Here is a 21,589-nt window from a genome sequence, read left to right on the forward strand (position 1 = left end):
GCGTGGAGTCAAGTTTTTAACATTTCTTTATTAGCACTTTAACAGGGGTGGTCAGTAAACAGCTGGGGAACAGGACTACATCATGTTATACTTCCACCAGTGTGCTGGCCAGGATTGATGAAACAAGATGAATATGATCACATACAGACTTGAAATCTTGTGTGCATCTTGTAGGAAGGTGTATAAGAGGAGAAATGAGTGAATTTTCTTTATTGTTGGAGCAGATTTGTGAACGAGCACACGTGGAGTAAAGGAGGTAACAGGAAAGCCGGGCCTCGACAAAGTCCGCTTGTTGTGCTACTAGCAGCCGAAACAGTGAATGACTACATGTAAACAGTGAGAGGCAATAAGGCAGCTGGTTAATACGACACACAGGAAGTGATGAAACCCAGGTGATGGCACAAAGATACACGGAGGTGGAGGATGTAACATGCAGGAGACACAAACACATTAAATAAAACAACTGACGACATCACCGACCACGCTTTGAACACTGTGCCATGCAAACGCAACACAACAGACCTAGAGAAGCTAACACGACACCGGACGTTAGGAAGCCGAGCGTCTCGAGGCACAACGCTGTCGGACTGAAGTGAGATCTGTGTAGCTGGCTGAGAAAAGAGGAGGGTGAGCCAGCTGCTGCATATTTCCTCCAAAGTGGTTCAGGTAGAGATTTATTACAGGAGTTGTGGTAAAAATCCAGAAACAACATATTGACAGACTTGGACCAGTGTTGTTTCTTTTGTTGTTGCTGGAAGTTTCCACAAGTTTGGAAGACTCGGGACTGAGTGATGCACAAGAACCGTTTTAAAAAGGAAGAGTTTGACATTTTGGGGACTCTGTGATCGAGAGGATAAATTAAGTGACTGGAAACAGCTCCGTCCAAAAGGCAACAAAATCCACCAACCAGCAACTATGAAGCTCACTTACAAGTTGTGTGTCGTTTGCTAAACCAAATTAAGTGTATCAATGAAAATTTGTCACTTAACAAGTGCTTATGTTGCCTTTTATGGCCTCCATTAGTTATCACAGGAAGTTGCTGTGTACGGCCAAGAAACAGTTTAGTGCGAAACCACACATGAAACAGCAGTTTGTCTTTTACACACTTTCAGTTTTCATACAAATTAAACCCCAAAATACAGCAGTTGTATCAGGGATGTTTAGAGGAGCTGGTGGGTGATACCTTTGCACAGAATCTTGATTTTTTTTTCTTCATACCAAACTTTGTAATCCGGTCACGTGGCGTTTCCACAGGTTTTTTACCTCCTCAGCAGTAAAGTGCATCAACAAACGTATCGCCACGATCTCATACATGATTCATTTCCGCCTGTAGTTGCACAGAGCCGGGATGTGCTGTGGATAGAAATACGCACTGGGTTTAATCATCGGTTTGACCCGTTAGAAGACGTTTGTCATTCTGAGCAGACAATAAACATCTGTGATTAGAGAAAGTGTGAGAGTACAGGAGGATGTCACCCACAATCAGTTAATGTTAGAAATATGAAATTTGATTTGTTAAATTCATGTTCACGTCATGGCCAAATCATAGAGTAATGCACAGTGCTAAGGTTTTCCTGGTTTCTGTCTTTATTCTAAGCATATTTCATATTTAACATGAAGGAATGTGGGTGGCATCATCTTTTTAAATTCATTCTGTGCAAGAACGCAAATTGAATAAGCGCTTTCTCCAAAATGTCAAACGTGTCTTTAAAGAGAAATAAATGAATGTTACAGAGTGCACGAGAAACTGGGTCACAGGTCAACTCTGTCATTCGAACACACACACACACACACACTGACAGGATGCAGAGAGTGAGGCCGAAAGTTCGTTCAGTCACTTGCTAGTCAAGCCTCTGCAACTGAGCTGAGCAGTGGTTATACCTCCGCCCCCACAGTGCTCTCTCTCTCGTTCTCTCTCTCCGTCCGTCGCCCTCCCTCACCCACGGCCGCTACTTCAAGAAGGAGTCCAGCTTCCGCTCGATGTTGGCGAAGGAGTCGTCGCCCATGTAGTCGATCTGGCCGGCTTCCCAGCGCTGCTTCCTCACCTCTGAGGAAACCTTCTGTGGAGGAGGAGCGGAGGCCGCCGGCTGTGCGCTCACATCCTCCTGAAGCTCACCCTGTGTGACAGACAGACAGACGGAAAGAGAGAGAATGAATGAATCCTTAAATAAAGCCAGAGCAATACTTTATAAGGACTGGTTTTCCCCCAGGTTCAGCCATGCTCGGCTTTCACTCAGCCACAGGATCCTCACTGGGGGAATTTGCTCTTTTCTTCCCCTCGAGACACAAATGTTGTGTGCAGGCGTTTCACCGGAAGGCTCAAAGTGCAACTAGACTTTTTATGACCCTCGCAGATAAGGACACAAACTCTGCAAGTGGCTCTCGAGAGCAAGAGAACAACAGTCGACTAAAAGAGATCAAATCCCCTCCTGACACATTATAAAAAGGTTCTGCTTAGTGTTTTAATTTACAATTTCATCTACACTTTCTCCCTAAGTGACAAATCCAGAATATATGAAATAAAAACCTATCTCAAAATGGTTAAAATTAACTACTGGACATGTCTCCAAATCCCATATATAGCCTATTCTCAGTGGAGGTGAACAGAGACTTCAAGCATCCAGATAACACTTCGATGTGGTTTGTATTTTTGAACCATGGCTTTACAACAAAACAGGACTTTAAACCTCAGTGACGTAAATTCTGCATAGACTCTGTCAGTAAACTTCAGGCAGGTGCTGCTGTGTAACTTCACCGACTTCCGGTTGCATCAGAGAGACGTCTTTGAACCAACCGAGAGAAATTTGGGGAAATTCAGTGTGTCATCGTTGTGTAACTGCCACAGTGATCACACACAGTGATAACTCCACCTAGGAGGTTTTGTTTTCACCTCTGTGGACGGGTTTGTCTGATTGCCAGGAGGATTACGCAAAATAAACGGCTAAAATGATTTCCACGAAACGAGATGGGACCGGGAAAGAAACCGTTACATTTTGGCACAGATTCAAACAAAGGGTGGATCCAGATTTCTCTAGAACTCTAAGCATTTACAGACAATTTCCCAGAAGAAACATTTGTGAGTAATCCTGATGAAAAAAATGTAAAGGGAACTGATATTTATGAGCGTGTGTAATTTGGTCCAGATCCAAATGTGGTTTGAAACTGTCGGGCCTTAGCAGAGGTATGCACACCACTGAGTGCTACTTGGCACAGTGTCACAAGAAATAAAGTTGCTGCCTCTAGGTTGTCCGTCTTCATCAACAGTCAAGTCACAGTTGACAACCACACATCAGTTTTTGCTATTTAACATTTGCTGTAGATTGAGTGTCCAAAACAGTGTTTTAAGCAGGTCACAGTGACCTTTTACCAAAAATAAGTGAATGTTGGTGCCAGCTGTCCCTGCGATGAATGAATGAGGAAAGTGGGACAGACACACAACCTGAAAACACAACGGAGGCAGAAAAACTCTCTCCACAAACACAGGGCGATGTGTATAAACATGTCAGCGTGACACAATGAGACACAGCCTTCAGGCAAATGCAGGTTCTGGGGACACAATCAATCTTTGTGTTTGACTCACTCGCAACTATTTCACCACAGTGGTGTTACCACAGTCAACATGGCAACTGCCCGATACTGCCCGGCGTCCTCTGTGCTCCAGCGACGACAGGATTGCCACGGCTCTTTGGCAACCGACCGGTGCAGTGGAATGTGGAACCAATCGACTCTTACTTGTCGCTGTGACGACTGGAGCTCGCCAGCATTTTAATCTGGAGCTCGAAAACGCTTCAAGCTTCGATATGTAACCACATGACAGATTCATGGTGAGATACCTGCCAGAGACCGGAGAGTTCACCGAGTGATTCAAGATTTCCAAACACGCAGGACGATTACGCAATAAAACACACACTTTTGCCGGAATCCCTCATTTATGTTTCAACACAACCACGCCTAAACCCGAACTCTCTTCTTTTCACACCAGGAGCGCCGACATACGTTCTCGCTCTCCTCTGTCAAGCCGCTGTTGAAGGGCGTCTCCCCGTAGGCCTGCTGCAGCACGGGCATCACAGACTTGGAGTACAGCTGCCACCACAGGAGCAGGTAGTCGGGGTGCAGCTGGCCCTGGTCAGGCGTCAGGGCGTGGCCTCGGACCTCGCCCTTCTGAGCGTCAAAGGAGTAGTTCCACGGCTTCACCTTGCCCAGGAAGTGCACCACCTTCGCGTTACGGCCGTATCTGTCCAAAACAAAAAAACATAGGGGCCAGACTGTGAGATGACAAGAAGAGTGTGAGAAAGAAGGAGAGAGGGAGCACCTGTGTGTGTGTGTGTGTGTGTGTGTGTGTGTGTGTGTGTGTGTACTGACTCTTTGAAAGCTGGCAGGTAGGAGTAGATGGAGACACTGCTGAGGTTGTAGATGAAGGGGAGGTGTTTAGAAATATCTGCCGTCGCCCAGGTGTTAAAGAAACTGTTGAGAACTCCCTGATCTCCACCTGCGGACACACACACACACACACAGACGCACAGACGGGAATCATGGTTCATTAGAGAAAAACAATGCTGCAAGGAGTTGTGATTGTTTGGCTGTTTGAATCCAATGTGACTCACTACATTACAAATCCAAATGGTGTACCCACACACGCACACCATTGTCATTGATCAGTGCTTCCTTTCACACACTCTGTGAACCTTTCTGACAAACAGCATTGCTACGAGTGGATGCAGCTTAAAGCAACTGATCAGTGGGTTGGTGGCTGCCACGTTTCAAAAGGTTCCTCCACAGACCGACTGTATGTTTGAGGTCCGACACACACACGTCATTTAAAACTGTGGATTACATCAGTTACGTGTCTTATTTCTTCAGATTCTGTCCTTTCTTCTGATCCTCTAAGGACCTGTTATAGAGAGAGACAAAGACAAATGTCTCGGGTCTCACCGTCGAAGCTTCCCTTCTCCCCACAGAACGCGAGCAGCTTCTCGTGCGTCTCATTGGACGGACTGAAGACAAAAACCCCGGAGTTGAAGCAGTCCGGCCAACCGGGATCAGGTGCAGCAGAGAGCTCCTCCCTCTCGAAGAGTTCATCTATGTTTGACAGCACCTGAACACATTCAAAGAATGTCACTCACTTTCTGAAATGAAGTTTCACTTGAAAGTTTTTCCACTAGTCATTTTCTGAGCATGAATTTGGACAGAAACATGTATTTAACACATTGAAGCTAAATGTGGAGCTAAAATATGGGATTTCTGGTCTAAAACCTGGAATCTTTTTCTCCTTTTCCAGGTTTGTGTCTCACCAGTGTGTCTGCGTCCATGAACACACACTTGCTGTATTGTGTGAGAGTCCAGCAGTGCAGTTTGGTGAATGTCACTCCCAGGTCCGGACGCTTCATCAGGGCCAGGTGAGCCACATCGCCCGAGTCCACCACGTCCACTACACACACCTCATCGAAAATGGAGCCGAGTGCGTCTCTACAACACACAAACATGATTTACATGACTTTAAAAGTTGGATGAATGCGTCACTGATGTGCGTCATTGATGTGCGTTACCTGCAGGGTTCTGCAACGTGAGGCCCGATGAGTGCAACCAGCTTCTTGGTTGTGTTGTGCTTTCGTAACGACTGCCCGAGAACCATCGCTCCCTTGGCATAGCTGTCGTTCGTGGCTAACGTCACAAAAGCTTGGTCTGCTGGACACACACAGACACACAAGCATTAGCTTTGACCTGGACTGTGCCTGTCGATGCCTGGTTGGGTAACATGCACAAATTGACATGTTAAAAGTAAAGAAAGAAGCTATACAAATGTGAAATCTGATTTAAATGGAGCAGTAACAATGATAAATCCAGTACAGTCATTGTGATGCAGCCATGAGAGATTTTACATACATGTCAAATGTAATCCAATGTTGACAATATGCATTTCATATTGAAATGCATATTGTGAACAATGTCACAATATGCATTTCATAACGAGTCTGAAGGCGTCAAATCATCACCGAACAGAAACAAACAATCAGTTACATTTCTGAGGTTTTTGGTGAAAATATGGGCTCAATAATGAAGTACAAAAAAACATTTCAAATATTTTTTTTCATTTGTACTAAAATAGGCGAGTGACAACAGACAAATTTATGCAAAGTAACTTTTACTGAGTCAAACAGTGTCGGCTTCCTGTCTGCCCACAAGGAGAGTAGTTTACGAAAAGCCAGATAACCCATATTAGACTCGTTTACTTAGTTTTTACAGCCTCCTCCACAGAAGGTAACACAAAACCAAAGTTTGGTGCACACTGCTGCTTGAATCAGGAAAACAACACACAAGCGTCAGACTCACTTCCTGTACTCCAGTGCGAAAGCAATGGATGATTTATTAATCCTGCCGGTGATAACGTCAACAACAGTTAAATAAACACAACAATGTTTTTGTCATTTTCTCAAAAACCACAATGGTCCGTGCTCCTCACATGTGGCTGTGGAAGCTTTTTGAGCATTTTATTTTTACAGGGGTTTGCCGGTAAAGTGAATAAACTTTAAAAAAGCTGAATATAGTGAACGTTCCAACATTAAAATCTCAATGTCTATGGGTTTTTTTCTTCTTTTCCTCTATAAAACAACACATTCAAATCCTCACGTTTCCTTCCCGTCTACTGTAGAACCCACTGCACCCGACCCAGTTCATCTGCAAGGCCTTTTGTGTGGACTTCAGTGTCTGACGGGTCCCCATGCATACATTACCAGCAGGGGACACACACTGTGAGGCAGCAGGCCCGGAGCCAGCAGATAGCATTCACCAGGCTGAATGCGTGTGTTGTCAGGGGGGCTTCTGGGAAACCTACCCCGGAGAGGGAGTGTCCTACGGTTGCTGGGGCTCAATTGAAGGAAACTGGTTTATAAAAAGCTAGGTCTGCGTCGTGGTACAGGAAGCATGTGATGTGTTCTGTGGCCGCATGAAACCTAATGACTCCTGCACATCTGGGTCCGACACGTTTCAATATTATGAGTAAAGATATCAATGAATAAAATATTTAAGTTTAAAATCAATACATTAACATTCATATGGCGATAATGTTATCTGGAGCAAGTGCAATGATTTAGAAATAAAATAAAGTAACCTGAGCTACCTACACAGGCATTTTTATATATTCTAATTGAGTGTATTTAATATGCAGCTATGAATAAAAGCTACACCATCAAATATAAGCATTGTTTCCCAAAATACTTTTAATGCTGTGATGCAACGAGCCTTTTACTGCATGAGAAAAAAATCGTTCAAGGCCAAACAGTGAAGTGCACGTCCACCACAGAGAAACTGTCAATTTGCTTCAAGGGCTCCACATTAAACAGGAAGTCCATGATGATCTCTTTAAAAAATAAAAGTGCATGTGGGTCGGTTTAAATGGCCAAACATAATCTGCAAGTTTTTTGGGGGTGGAGTTGATATCTGGAGCATTTAAAAATTTTGGCTGATTCGCATTTTGTCTTCAACAAATGTGCCCCAAAACCAATACAGATGAAAAAGAGGCAGGTTTAAAAAAAAAAACACAAAATTAGACATTAAAAAAGCACGCAAGAAATTTAAAGCTGTATTGCGAACAGTAGTTTTTTTAAAATAATGATTATAAGATATATAATCAGTCAATTTATTCTTATCACGTTCAAACTAAGAAATATTGATGAAACGGCCTCAGAAATCTAGAAACATGTGAGTGTAAGTGCAGTGGACGAGTGGGACAAACTGTGGAGGCAAAAATCCAGTTTAAACCACCACTTTAGAAAGTAGAGCTACAACGATTGGTCATTTAATCAACGAGTCAACTGACTACTTGGCTACAAATTTAACATTTGTAATTATTTTTAAGCGAATAAACCAAACATTTGCTGGTTTCCGCTACTAAATTGTGAGGATTTGATGCTGTTCTTTGTTTTCAATGAAGTTAAACTGAGTTTTTTGGTTTTGGATACATCCCAATTTTCTTACATTTTTCAAACAAACAGAATAATAGATTAATGTAGAACAAATCTGGGGATAATCAATTACGCTTGATTGTTCTTTGAATGTTATTTTATATTTTTGTGTTATTAATATATATATTAGTTATTTCTTACTCTATTTTAATCCGGTTTTTACACCTAGTGTGTTTCTCAGGAGTAATCGCATCGCAATCGGGTTTAACTCTGAAAAATGATAACCGGATGTGCTCTTATTTTGTATTTATCACCCACTTTACTTAGGTACAAACCGCTGCAGCGATTCTTCAACTCACGCACATCGGACCCGAACCTGATTAACCCTTTGAACCCAGCCCAGCGGGGGGTGCACAGTGTGAACCGGTCTCCTGGTCTCACACCACATGCAGCAGCAGCAGAACCAGGTTTCTGCAGCAGAACCAGGTTTCTGCAGCGTTCAGGACATTTCGTGATATTTCCTGAGATGAGAACAGTTCGTTCAGCACCGGTTCGCTCCCTGCAGCCTGGCCGGGTTCCGGTGCCGGTGCGGCGGCTGAGTGTCTCCGGAGTCCCCGGTGAGTCTTACCGGACATGGTGCGCTGCGGAGGCTTCTCCCGGGGCTCGGGGGTCGCGATGCGGACGGCGGAGGGTCGGGACTGCGGAGGACAGAAGCTCAGCAGCGGAGAGCAGTTCAACACGGGAATGAAGCCCCACATCTTCCGGGTCATGTGACCACTGACAGCTGACACGCCCCCTCCGACACGCCCCCTCGCCGAGCTCTCTCACTCACACACGCGCAGATAGATGGAGGGATGGAGTGAGGGAGGGAGGGATGGATGGATGGATGGATAGAAAAATAGATAGATAGATAGATAGATAGATAGATAGATAGATAGATAGATAGATAGATAGATAGATAGATAGATAGATAGATAGATAGATAGATAGATAGATAGATAGATAGATAGATAGATAGATAGATAGATAGACCGTCTGGTCTGTGGTCTGTCTGATACATATAGATAGATAGATAGATAGATAGATAGATAGATAGATAGATAGATAGATAGATAGATAGATAGATAGATAGATAGATAGATAGATAGATAGATAGATAGATAGATAGATAGATAGATAGATAGATAGATAGATAGATAGATAGATAGATAGATAGATAGACGGATGGATGAATGGGTGGATGGATGGATGGATGGATGGATAGATAGATAGATAGATAGATAGATAGATAGATAGATAGATAGATAGATAGATAGATAGATAGATAGATAGATAGATAGATAGATAGATAGATAGATAGATAGATAGATAGATAGATAGATAGATAGACAGATACTAGATGGATAGATAGATTGATAGATAGATAGATAGATAGATAGATAGATAGATAGATAGATAGATAGATAGATAGATAGATAGATAGATAGATAGATAGATAGATAGATAGATAGATAGATAGATAGATAGATAGATAGATAGATAGATAGATGGAAAGTCTTTCTTAATTCAGGCTTTTCACTGTAACACTGACAACAAGTACTTTTAACTAAACTTTTCTATCTGTGCACATTTTGACAAAAAGTCAAGTTTCTTCTAACTATGTATTTTACCACTTTTACTTTGAATGAAGTTACTGGGAATTGAAAACCACTGTTAGCGAGTATTTCCCTGACCCGACCTGTTCTCTCCATCTTTGCGTCAGAGGATGAGCTTGTTTGAATGTGTCTGATTGTAGTCTGGGTTGAGTTCAGTTACTCAGGGAGTTCCTCTGTTCTCCAGCAGCTGAGCAGCTCTGCCTCCGAGTGGCCACGTCTTCACATTACAGCTGAGTGAAACAGTACAGGAGAGTGTCAGGTGGAACCAGATGGCTGTTACTAGAATGACTATAAACAGATAATGCACATATATTTATATTAGAAAAATGTTTTGTGTTTTTATTTGAAGGTTTAAGTTCAGATGATTTGTTTAAGTTCATTTTAATTCTGCACTTGTACACTGGAAGAGTCCTGTGGCTCTTCCTCCTGTCCAAACTGTCTGTGAAGTCCTATATGTCCAAATGACAACATTGTCCCCAACTTTAAATAAACTTGTACCCTCCTACCAGGCCGAGGTCAGAAGAATGAAAGTGGTGAATGCTGGACGTGTAGTTCAACCGTGGCACAAGTAGATAAGAGTCATAAAAGCATTAAGATTGTGAACCGCAGCAGGTAAAGCTGCCAAATCCCTCCGGGTATTAAAATGGAGCAATAGTGCATTTTATTACCTATAATATGCTCTCAGCGTTTCTGTCATGAGAGGAACAGTGTCGTTCCAACTTTTAGAGGTCTCAGCCTTTCACTTTAGAATCTAACACTGGAGTCACTCTTGGAAAGAGGAACATTAACAGTAACCTACAACTCCTTCAACCTACCTGTAGAGATGTGAGTAGTGGTCAGACACAAAAATGAGGTTAGACATTGTTATGAAAAGTAATTTTTTTAATTACTTAGTTTATATCGCATATGCAGGCAGTATTAATGGGAGGATTGATTATGGGGATCAAACCTTGTTTCAGTTATGGTATAATGGCTTTAAATGGCTTTAATCAAATGAAAATCCTCCTTTTCAACTGAAATATGATGGTGCTTTATATTAAAAGCCTCTATAATTGTCATATTTTGTCTTTATCAGTAATATTTGTTGGATATTAAAAAACTAAACTGTGAATTTGAATGTGTTGTTTATTTGTGTGCTTGTCTCTTTTTGTCTGTGTTTTCACGTTGCTGCCAGTGAATAATGAAGGAAGCTTATGGGAAAGTTGCTCTTTTACACTAACAACTGATCCCAGGGTTCCGCAACTAAAACTGCAGCCTCCATCATCAGCGGCTGGAGGTGGAGCGCTCTCTGCTGAGGCCGGTCGATCAGCAGGAGGGAGAAACCGGAGAGCACAGAGTCACAGAGTGAAACTGGGCTGATCAGGTGTCTGAGGAAGAAAAGAGGTGACGCTGAAACAGGGGCTCGGAGTCTCCGGCCTGTGCGGAAGCTAAAATGTAGATAGTGACTTTGACTTTGCTGTTTCTGTGCCAAGGAGGAAACATATTGCATATTGTCTTGGACACTTGGTTTCACCTGATGACTTGGGGACTGTGGGTGTCTTTTTCAGCAGTGGAAGAGGTGATTGGAGAAGTAGACAGGTAGAAAAGGAGATCAGAGTTAAAAAAAGGTGTGGAAGTAGAGAAAGAGAAGACGGGGGTTAATAATAAAACAGGGATATATAACGTAGAGGCTGGAAGAGGAGGAAAGGGACCCAGAGCTGATTTTCTCCTCTGGACTGGCCCTGCTTGGAACTCTAAGCCTCTCAGCCTGCCTGGGACTCAATGTAAGCTCTTTTTGTTCTTTCCTCACATTATAGTTTTACTGTGTTATCAAAAACAGGTGAACATTTCTGTTTAATGCATGACTCCAGAAAAAAATAAACTTCTCTGAGTTTCTTGAACTAAAAAGAAGTAGAGCACTACGAGGGATGTTTTGGAGTTTTTGAGGAGATGAGGAAAGTGGAGAGAAAGAAGGAAACAACAGACGAGGCATAGAATCGGAAAAGGAACGGTCGCACAAGCTTTGTTTTGTGTTGGAATAAAGAGCGAGCGCTGCAGTAAAGCGGCTGTGTTGTTGTGAAGCGAGGCAGTTTAATCCAAGTGATGAGGTTGGCTCGCTGCCTCGGGTTACAGGGCATTGTGTGGCACCGAGGCAACTGCACAGGCAAAGGCAGGCCCTCATGTTTTAAACATGTCGGACAGAGATGCAGAGATGGTGAGTTTGAAATAAAAAAAGTGCCAAAAAGCATCTTGACCCCAAATATTATAAAGACAGCGCAGGGTTTGGAATTTAGTTTATTTATTAAGTTAAAATGTGTTCATTTAAATGCAAAATATAACTGGTGAATGTATAAAAATGGAAAATGTACTTATTTAAAAGCTGTGTCCCAATTTGTGGGCCACGTGGACCCTGAAATCCGAACCACAGTGAGACGGACGGATTTACATAGTATTTAACCAGCTTGTCACCTAGCAACAGAGCTGAAGTTGGATACAACAAGAAACTTTTAATGCCCCTTAGTTTTCTGTTACATGATTGTTCGCTGTTTCGTTGAATTGAAGCCTGATGCTTAATTTTCTCGTCGTCTACCTCTTTGAAAAATGGTTAGTAACGGCAGCGCAATGAATCCTGGGAAAGGTTTGCTTCACCCATTGGAGCCTTAATTTCTCAGGGATGTAAGGACGCATTTTTTGAAGGAGTCTTCAAAATGGCACAGTCTCGTCGTGACGGAGTAACGAATGCAGCCTCAGAAGGAGGCCACCTCTGAATTTAGACACAGCTTGAGTCTGTGTATAGTTGCTAAATAAATATACCACCAATCTTACAGTTTATGAATAATTGTATATAATAATTGTCATTTTTTTTTGCTTTTCAGTTCAGATAAACTGTGGTTGATTTTAAAGGTCATTCATTGACGTGCTCAGCGGTGGACCTTTGACCACTTGGTTGAGTTTATTTGAACTATATGTTCTTCTTTTTTGTTGCAGAAGGTTTTTTAGTTTTCCACGAACATGTGAAACCATTTTTGTTAAACTATATCCGCATGACTGAGAGGATTGTTAGTAAGCAGGTTCTCTCCTGAGGTAATAAGCTCAACAATTGTCATGTTCTGTTTAATTGGTACAAAAACCAAAGTAAAAACAGGACATTAAATGTTTTTGGTTGGTGCAGTGACTTTGGCAAACCAGAGACTCCAGTAAATCACTGCCTGAATAGACCTAACTGTCTATCTCTAAGTGAAGCTAAACTAACCATCACCAGCTGATATGTGTTTGGTATGGATCTTCTCGTTTAACTCACATTAAAAGAAGTGAATAAATATTTCTCCTGCCGGGTCAAACTATTGCTCTATGAGGTTTACATCTATTCATGGTTCAATCTTGCACACAGCATAAGAGACAGTGTGTCTTCTGGTAAGGAGAAGACGCTTCCTGGACAATAACGTGATGACACAGCTGAGGTGTTAAATGTTAACTGTGTGACTACGCCTGCCCCATGGTACAGGCAGGCCAAAGGTCCCCTCCGTGCCTCTCCGGAGTGACTCCTCCTAGGAGAGATAATCAGCTCTGCAGCCTCTGTGGGATCCAGCTTCCTCTCTGCCCCGGGTCTAGAGGCTCGCGGAGCTCCGGACAACTTGACTCTTGTAGTCAGACCAGAGGGATCTGCAGCGAGAGGCTCATAGCTCGAAACAGGGAAACACACAGGTATGTCTGTGTCCTGCATGGCGGTGTCACACTTTCCAAAGTTGTCGGGTTAGGTAAAGAATTAAAATTATGCTTTATTGTGAAATGCAAAGACCTGAGGGCTTTTATGTGGAACCTCTAAGTGGTAAAAACCTGCATGTTTGTGTATTTGTGCATGCCAAATCTGTGAACGTGTTTGTGTTCATGTTCATGTTTCAGGTACACAAAGCAGAAGCCGCCATGGAGAATCACGTCACCCAGATCTCCAAAGACGACCTGGAGGACCTCAGAGAGGCCTTTAATAAAATTGGTAGGTTTCAGAGCCACACCCACACTGACACACCAAACCTGACCCCACAAACGAGGACAACAGCCACGACTCAATATAAACGCGGATGTTTTAAATGACAGTGAAGGTCAATAGTCTTTTTTAGTCTGATCAGTATCAATCTGCATTTACTTATTACTCCAATGTCAAAATGGCTGCTGTGGAAAAAGGTCTATAGCAGCCAAAGAAATATTTTTACAGCCCAACCATAAAGCATTATCTTATGTAAGAGATTTTTATTGCTGGGGATGTTAAGTGTGTGTACTTTGTGTTTGTGTGTGTGTGTGTGTGTGTGAGAGTTAGTTTGCTGAGATGGTGCCAGATTTGATCAGATAATCCTCATAGTTGTATAATTGGAAAAACGTGCGATAATCAAATAATAATGGGGTTGAGGTAGAGACTCTTCCCAGTGTGACATGTTATTTTGTGTTACCATGTTGTGGTAAGATTAAGTATGACATCGTTTATTTGTGCTCACATGACATCAGCAGAGTCACCAGGGACCTTTTATGATATGATCATGTAGAAAGTCCATTTCTGCTAGTGAGAGGGGGAAATAACAAGGATGCTAAGTCAAATTGTGAAATTAAAAGTCGAAATTCTGACATGCTAAGACATTTTTTTCGGATATGAGGTCATCAATTTGAGTTAGTAAATCACTATTTTGAGAAACTAACTTGTTCATTTGAATAGTGGGTCATTATTATTGAATTTTCAGTCTTCACTTTGAGTTACTAAGTCAATATTTTGAGATTTCATGTCAATATTTTGAAATACTAAATCAATATCATTATTTTGATTACCTTAGTTGTTATGTTTAAATAGAGAGTCATTATTTGGGGATATTATGTCAATATTTTGAGATAGTAACTCCTTATTTTGAAATAATTATTCCTTGTTTTCAGATACTAACTCATTAACGTTATCATAAGTACATTTTTGCGAGGTTTTTTCATTAAAGTGACCAACAGGATTTGTCTTTAACAAAGTGGTAGAAAAGGGCTTCGTACCTACAGATCATGTTTGTGAAATCTATTCGCTAGAAAGACGTAAACATTTAATTCAGCATATATGGGGAGCAAAGGTTATAATAACTAATGAATAATAAATGAATTTCTATATTGGTTTAAATGGATCAGCACTTTGTTGGAAATGACAGCTAATAACTACTTATAATCTCAATGTAAATTAACTCAAATAAATTGTTCCCTTAATAACATTTCCATATTAAATATAGTACCTGACCTGTTGGCCCCTTCTTTGTTCCTGCTTCTATCATCCATGACTTTTATAAACAGTTATTTGACTCTTTAGTTTCAGATGAATGTTTGTGAAGCTTCATAAACCTGTGTTTGTGTGTGTGTTTGCTTCTATGTCTCTCTCTATTTAAATCCAGATATTGATAAGAGCGGCTTCGTGAGTGACTTTGAGCTTCAGGAGTTGTTCAGAGAGGCGAGTTTCTCCCTGCCGGGTTACAAGGTGCGAGAGATCATGAAGACCTTCATCATGGGAGACACCAACAAGGACGAGAAGATCAGCTTCGAGGAGTTTGTTTCAGTAAGTTGCGTGATATGCAAGCATATATATTGACGAATGCATGAAATCCCGCACACGTTGTAACACAGGCTGTTCACGCTCAGATCTATCAGGAGCTAAAGAGCAAAACATTGAGCGAGTCGTTCAGGAAATCCATCACGAGGAAAGACGGGATCCGATCATTTGGGGGAACGTCAAGGAAATCCAGTGAGGGAACGCAGCACTCCTACTCGGGTGAGTGACAGGATGCCGTGTGTGTGTGTGTGTGTGTGTGTGTGTGTGTGTGTGTGTGTGTGTGTGTCTGTAAAAGATTACTTGAAAACAACAGGATAGATTCCCATGAACCTTGGTGAAAGGATGAAGTATGGGTCAGGAAAGAACCCGTTCAAATTTGGTGGGGCTCTGGATTTTTCTTTTTTACTTCTTCAAAATTTTGTTTTTCAATATTCTCACCGTTTATCCCACGGACTAATTCATGGATGTCAGTGAAATATTTGGTGCAGCTTGATTGAATGTAAGGGAACGGTTTGGCCCTGGTGGAGGTACTGGGTGCTTTATTGAGTGCCATCCTAGTTTCTACATTAAAACCCAGGAAACTCTTGCAGCTGTTCTGCAGGTATTTCTGGAAACCTTAAAGATAAAAAGATATTTGACCCCAGGTGTTTATCTTTCTCTTAACCCTGTGATAATTAAATAATCTGTGACCCATCACACTCTGACCGGATTTTTCCAGCTTTACGACTATGGCAAACATTTTTATCATACTTTATAGCTTTATATTGAGAATTGCTATCAGACATGGAGCCTTCGTGGTATTTAAACAAGGTTAAAAAAAATTGACAGCTGTGATTTCACTGACCTCAATGACCTCGCGGGTGTGTTTTAAAGAACCCACTGTTTTTAGGTGAAATATAATGCTTAGCTGAAATTTTTCAACAGGCATAAAAGTGCATTTTTGATCAGGTGAATGTTTAATTGTGTGAACAATGTTGTGGACAATTCATGAATTGTGGACATAATGACTAGTCTCCCTATTTATCAGTAGTTGTAAAAAAAGCAACTTCTGAAAAGATTTGGTAACACCTCTCTCTCCTCCCTTGGAGAAAACTATACGTGTCACAGGAAAACCAAAATGTACATTAAAAACACCTAAAATGTCTTTTAACTGCATACAAAAAGTATTTGGTGTGTTATGAACCATTTTATAAATGTTGAATGACTGAGTAAAATATTATGTGCAAAAAGGGTTTGGATTATAGGTATTAGGTATTAGGTATTAGGTATTAGGTATTAGGTATTAGGTATTTTGGTATAAGTATTATCAGAAAGTAATAAAAAAACATGTATTACTCTTGCCCAATGACCACAGCGGACTCTACACACTGTTTCTTTTGACTGAGCAATATTTTGATCAATAATCTATAACCCAAACAAACAAAGAACAGCAGTACAAATATCTGCAGTGGAGAAGCTGGAATCAGTAATTGTCTTTAATGTATGATTTAAAAGCGGATGTCGAATTAACTAATGTGACTGTGTGTGTTTGTGTGCGTGTGTGTTTGTGTGTGTATATAGATGAGGAGAAGGTGGCTTTCGTCAACTGGATCAACAAAGCTTTGGCCAAAGATGCAGACTGTGAACATCTGCTGCCCATGAACCCAAACGATGAAAGTCTCTTCAACTCCGTCCGTGATGGAATCGTGCTCTGGTAAAACACACACACACACACACACACACCTACTAAAGTTGCCATGACACTCTCCATACACTTCATACAGTTATCAGTTATACAGTTAAATGTTTTTTAAATGGCCTTTCATGTGGATTAACTGATTTCATAAATAGATAAAATACGGCTTCAGATGCAACTTATCTGATGACAGAAATCACTTGAAGGAACCTTAATCGCTTGTTTCATATTACATAGTCAATGTCAACTCTGCTACTAGAAAGCACACATGGCTGTGATTACAGAGGTTAAAGCAGGAATGGTGTGATGTTTGTTTTATTGTAGTTTTATGGCAAGTCATTCCTCCCTCCTGTCCTCGTATCACACAGGAAGAATTGTTCACCTCTGGAATCTGATCCAACAGTCATCTCTCTTTATTTCACACATGCTCACTCTCTCTGTTCCCTTTTCAGCAAAATGATCAACCTGTCTCAGCCGGACACGATTGACGAAAGAGTCATCAACACAAAGAAACTCACCACCTTCAAAATGACCGTGAGTGGCGGCTTTTTCCTACATTCACAGTAACAGTGACACGACAAACACATAAAGACAAGTTGAATGAACATGTCCATGTATGATTGGATGGATTTTGTAGGAAAACCTGGTCCTGGCTCTGAACTCAGCGTCAGCGATCGGCTGCATGGTGGTGAGCATAGACGCCCATGATCTGATGGCTGGGAAACCCCATCTGGTGATGGGGCTGCTCTGGCAGATTATCAAAATTGGTCTGTTTGCTGAAATAGGAGTCAGCAGGAATGAAGGTCAGCAAACACACACACACACACACACACACACACACACACATACAAATGAGTGCCATTAGTCTTATAATAATAGGTTAAGTTTCGTTGACTGTATTTGAGCTTTCTCTCGTATCATGGTCGAGATCGTTTCCTCCTCTGCTGCACTGACATCTTAAGATTATGAAGCTTGAACATTATACTACCGATCAACCTATCATTGGTTTGACCTATTATCAGCTGTAACAGTGTTCATGCTTGAATTTAACAAATAAAGTTGAACTGGACAATTAATAATACATGAATAAATGTGCCATTGTGTCCAAAAAACATAAAACTGTGATACTTTCACTGTTCACTATCAATTTCCAGTGAAAGCTTAATGCTTTAATTCTAAACTAACTGCACTTCTGCGTGTTTCCAGCTCTAATCGGACTTCTGAAAGAGGGAGAAAAACTGGACACACTACTGTCTCTGTCCCCCGAGGACCTGCTGCTTCACTGGGTCAACTATCATCTACGCAACGCAGAGACGCAAACAATCAGCAACTTCAGTGAAGACATCACGGTGCCTTGCGGAACACACACACACAAACACACACACATGCAGTTACACAAAGAGAGACATGAGTATGACCGTCTCTTGTACTGCCACCGTGCAGGACTCTCGGGCCTACTTCCACCTGTTGGACCAGATCGCTTCCTGTGGAAAGGAAGACTCCAAGATGAGGGTCAAAATCGACATGAGCGGCCTCTTTGTAAGTCTGACTGTTTTCAGGTAATGGGAAATGTGAAGATAAAAACTGAAACACACGCTGACAAATGCAATAGGGTTAATATTTATTTTGGAAGTCTAATTTTGATGTTGCTGGATGGATTTCCAGGAAACATGGTGAAAGGCTGGAACAAGGGAAATCTAAGAATCCTTTAATTTTTGGTGTGGATCTGCTCAAAGGGGCAGATCCAGGTTTTTTCTTTTTTACTTTGTGAGTTGAGTCCAGTTTTTTGGGGACATTAATAATTCATGGATCTCGTTGAAACTTGTATTTATGGAGTTGATATCTACAGCATGAGTGTGCTTGATTGCAACTTGATTGCAGTATGCCTCGTCGTGGGTATTTTTTTATTGTACATGTCAGGGGTATTGGATCTGTTATTTGTCCTTGTATCCCTCTGTGTTTCATCATCCTGGAGATATAGTGAATGGTATTGACAGTTAATGACGTGACCTCCCTATTGGACTCGAGTGTGGTTGCCTGTGTTGTCTGTGCATTGACAGATGTCTCTGTCTCACGTGTCTGTGTAGGAGCCTGATTTGGACCAGAGGGCTGAGCTGATGCTGCAGCAGGCGGCCCGGCTGGACTGCAGACAGTTCGTTTCCGCCCACGACGTCACATCCGGAAACAGCAAACTCAACTTGGCCTTTGTGGCCAACCTGTACAACACGCATCCCACTCTGGGGGGAAATCAGATTCATATCAACGGCATAGAGACCGCACACATAGTGGGTAAGATACACAAAACCAAGAATAAATACGGATTGTACCACTCTCCGCCAAGAACGGGGAACGAATGCTGATCACTCAGTTCATTAGCCAATAAATAGTAATAAATGGAGGTTTCAGGGTGTGGACGGGTTACAGCAGCCATAAATCGATATCAACTGTATGTAGGCGATAGCTGAACTCAGCTTTGTGTGAACAGCAAATCAGAATCTTGATTATAGTCATTATGTCTTTACAGGTGAGTCCAAAGAAGAGAGAACCTTTCGCAACTGGATGAACTCTCTGGGTGTCTCTCCTTATGTGAACCATCTGTACTGGTAGGTCATTAGTTACACATCAGTGTGATCAACCTTATCTGAGGAGATGATGATACTTTACATTCCTGTTTGTTTTCACACCTCGACTGAACAGTATGGCAGACCTGTGTTGGGACATTTGTTGACTGAATAGTTTATAAATCTGGTGAACAACATTATAATGTCCTCTTTAAACACAAAAATGATTTTTATATATATCTATATGTTTGTTATTTTTCTGTTCTGGATTTCTCTTTCTCAATTAGTTTTGAACGGTGTCATGTAAATAAAGAATTATATACAAATTATTTAATTATTATTACAGCAGTAAAAGTAAGATTAGCAGTAGCACATAATTCTATTCAGACTTTTAACAGTGAGTTCAGTATCTTGGTTAAAGGTTAAAGCTGAATGTTATTACTTTTACAGCTACACTTATCAACATACAGTTTGATATGGTTATTGCTCAGTTCATTAGAATTACTGATACGGAGCCAAACTTACACAACAAAGTTACAATGGAAAATCTTCACCTATTGTTATGGCTGTATGTTTTATTTCTGGTTGTCCGTCCGCTCCTTCTTGCAAATCTCGAAGAATATATTGAGGGATTTTCTTCAAATTTGGTACAAATGTTAATTTGTTTGTTTTTTGCAGTGACCTGTGTGATGGTTTGGTGATTCTGCAGCTTTATGAGCGAGTTAATGTCCCTGTGAACTGGAAGGGAGTCAACAGACCTCCTTATCCAATGCTGGGTGCAAAAATGAAGAAGGTACAACAACCTTCAAACACACAAGAGCAACAAAACACATTTAAACATTTATGTTGTTAGATAAAAACAAAATGTCATACATGTTTTTAGCTGGAGAACTGCAACTATGCCGTTGACCTGGGCCGGACCATAGCTCGTTTCTCTCTGGTTGGTATCGGAGGAGATAACATAAACGCGGGCAGCCCCATGCACACCCTGGCACTGGTCTGGCAGCTGATGAGGAGGTACGTGTGTCGTACTGAGGCCTGGGACATTGCACTGGCTGTAGAACGGGTGTTTTGGAAAGACGGATTGTCCATTTTCATCCTTTTTACTGTGTCAGTCATCACTCCTGCTTGTGATCCTTCAGGTACACATTGCTGGTGTTGTCAGATTTGGGCGATGGAGAAAAGGTTGCAGATCAAATCATCCTCAACTGGGTCAACGACACGCTGGGCGAGAAACGCAAGGACTCACAGATCAACAGCTTCAGGGTGTGTGTTTGTGTGTGTATGTGTGGGTGGGAGAGAACATATTTTATTATGTCATAAATATGGCTGCTTTAAACCTCATTTCCCTGTTCTCTGCAGGACAAACTGATCAGCACCAGTATGCCAGTGATTGACCTGATTGATGCCATCACTCCCGGTACAGTCAAGTGGGACATGGTGAAGAGAGGAGATGAGAGAGCGCTGAGGGATGACGATAAACTCGACAACGCCAAGTAAAACAATAAGAGTTGTAATTGTGGCCTTTTCTCGTTGTATTTTTCACTCAATCATTGTCTCCTAACTCCTCCCTCTTCCTGCTCTCCTCAGGTACGCCATCTCACTGGCCCGTAAGATCGGAGCTCGTGTTTATGCGCTGCCTGATGATTTGGTGGAGGTGAATCCCAAGATGGTGCTGACGCTGTTCGCCTGCCTCATGGGCCACAGCTTGAAAAAGGCCAACCGCTGAAAAACAAACAAAGAAGAAAGCAGACATGAACAAACCTGGGAACCAAATATAAATATGATTCATGACAGCATTTTGTTTCCGGTCGCTATCTTTGTTTTCTTCAAATCTTTGTCACGTCCATGTAATTTCCTTTTTATTTGACCTTTGACCTTGTTGGGATCACTCAACAGCTTATATTCTGCTCAAATTTGAAAACAATTTCTCAACAGCAAAAAAAACACTGATTTGCTTATCTGTGATTAGGCTGCTAATTGTTCTTGGCTGTATCATATTTAATATGACGTAACATCTTCTTACTGCTGCAATACACATACATGACCCTCTTCTTTAAGTCTGTAAATGTTGTGCATTGAATGTTGCTATTTAATTATTAAAAAACGTAAAATGTTATGATTCTCATTGTATATGTGTGTTACTTGAACCTGTAGAGGTTTACAACCAATGTTAGTACATAAAAATAGGACTAATGCCATGTGTCTGTAAAATTAGCCTATACAAATAATCTTTAAAATAGGAACAGTTCTAG

At 41.5% G+C, this 21,589-nt stretch overlaps 2 protein-coding genes across 5 annotated transcripts; one reads left to right on the forward strand and one right to left on the reverse strand.

Annotated features, from left to right (window-relative positions):
• Window positions 1-8: 8 nt before the first annotated feature.
• gyg1a (glycogenin 1a) lies at window positions 9-8,671 on the reverse strand. 4 transcript variants are annotated; one of them, XM_061082491.1, is made up of 7 exons: window positions 8,530-8,671; window positions 5,547-5,685; window positions 5,292-5,466; window positions 4,933-5,095; window positions 4,363-4,489; window positions 3,997-4,234; window positions 9-2,117 (listed from the first exon to the last, which is right to left on the reverse strand). In XM_061082491.1, exons 1-7 carry the CDS (start codon window positions 8,669-8,671, stop codon window positions 1,950-1,952), a joined length of 1,152 nt encoding a protein of 383 aa, XP_060938474.1. In that variant the 3' UTR covers window positions 9-1,949. The 4 variants fall into 4 exon arrangements, with proteins under 4 accessions (XP_060938474.1, XP_060938475.1, XP_060938477.1 ...); XM_061082492.1 differs by having other exon boundaries at window positions 5,547-5,682; window positions 8,530-8,659; XM_061082494.1 differs by lacking the exon at window positions 8,530-8,671 and adding an exon at window positions 6,628-6,701 and having other exon boundaries at window positions 5,547-5,682.
• A 4,526-nt stretch (window positions 8,672-13,197) lies between these two features.
• On the forward strand, window positions 13,198-21,200 carry LOC133015800 (plastin-1-like). Its single transcript, XM_061083071.1, has 16 exons — window positions 13,198-13,240; window positions 13,439-13,529; window positions 14,944-15,104; window positions 15,188-15,317; window positions 16,659-16,791; window positions 17,226-17,307; window positions 17,411-17,576; window positions 17,980-18,122; window positions 18,217-18,312; window positions 18,861-19,062; window positions 19,298-19,376; window positions 20,013-20,127; window positions 20,218-20,351; window positions 20,477-20,600; window positions 20,697-20,830; window positions 20,925-21,200. The coding sequence occupies exons 2-16, from the start codon at window positions 13,460-13,462 to the stop codon at window positions 21,061-21,063; spliced, it is 1,908 nt and encodes a 635-aa protein (XP_060939054.1). The 5' UTR covers window positions 13,198-13,240; window positions 13,439-13,459; the 3' UTR covers window positions 21,064-21,200.
• Window positions 21,201-21,589: the final 389 nt, after the last annotated feature.

Source organism: Limanda limanda, chromosome 12 (assembly GCF_963576545.1).
Source record: "Limanda limanda chromosome 12, fLimLim1.1, whole genome shotgun sequence".
In the NCBI taxonomy this organism is placed as follows: Eukaryota; Metazoa; Chordata; class Actinopteri; order Pleuronectiformes; family Pleuronectidae; genus Limanda; species Limanda limanda.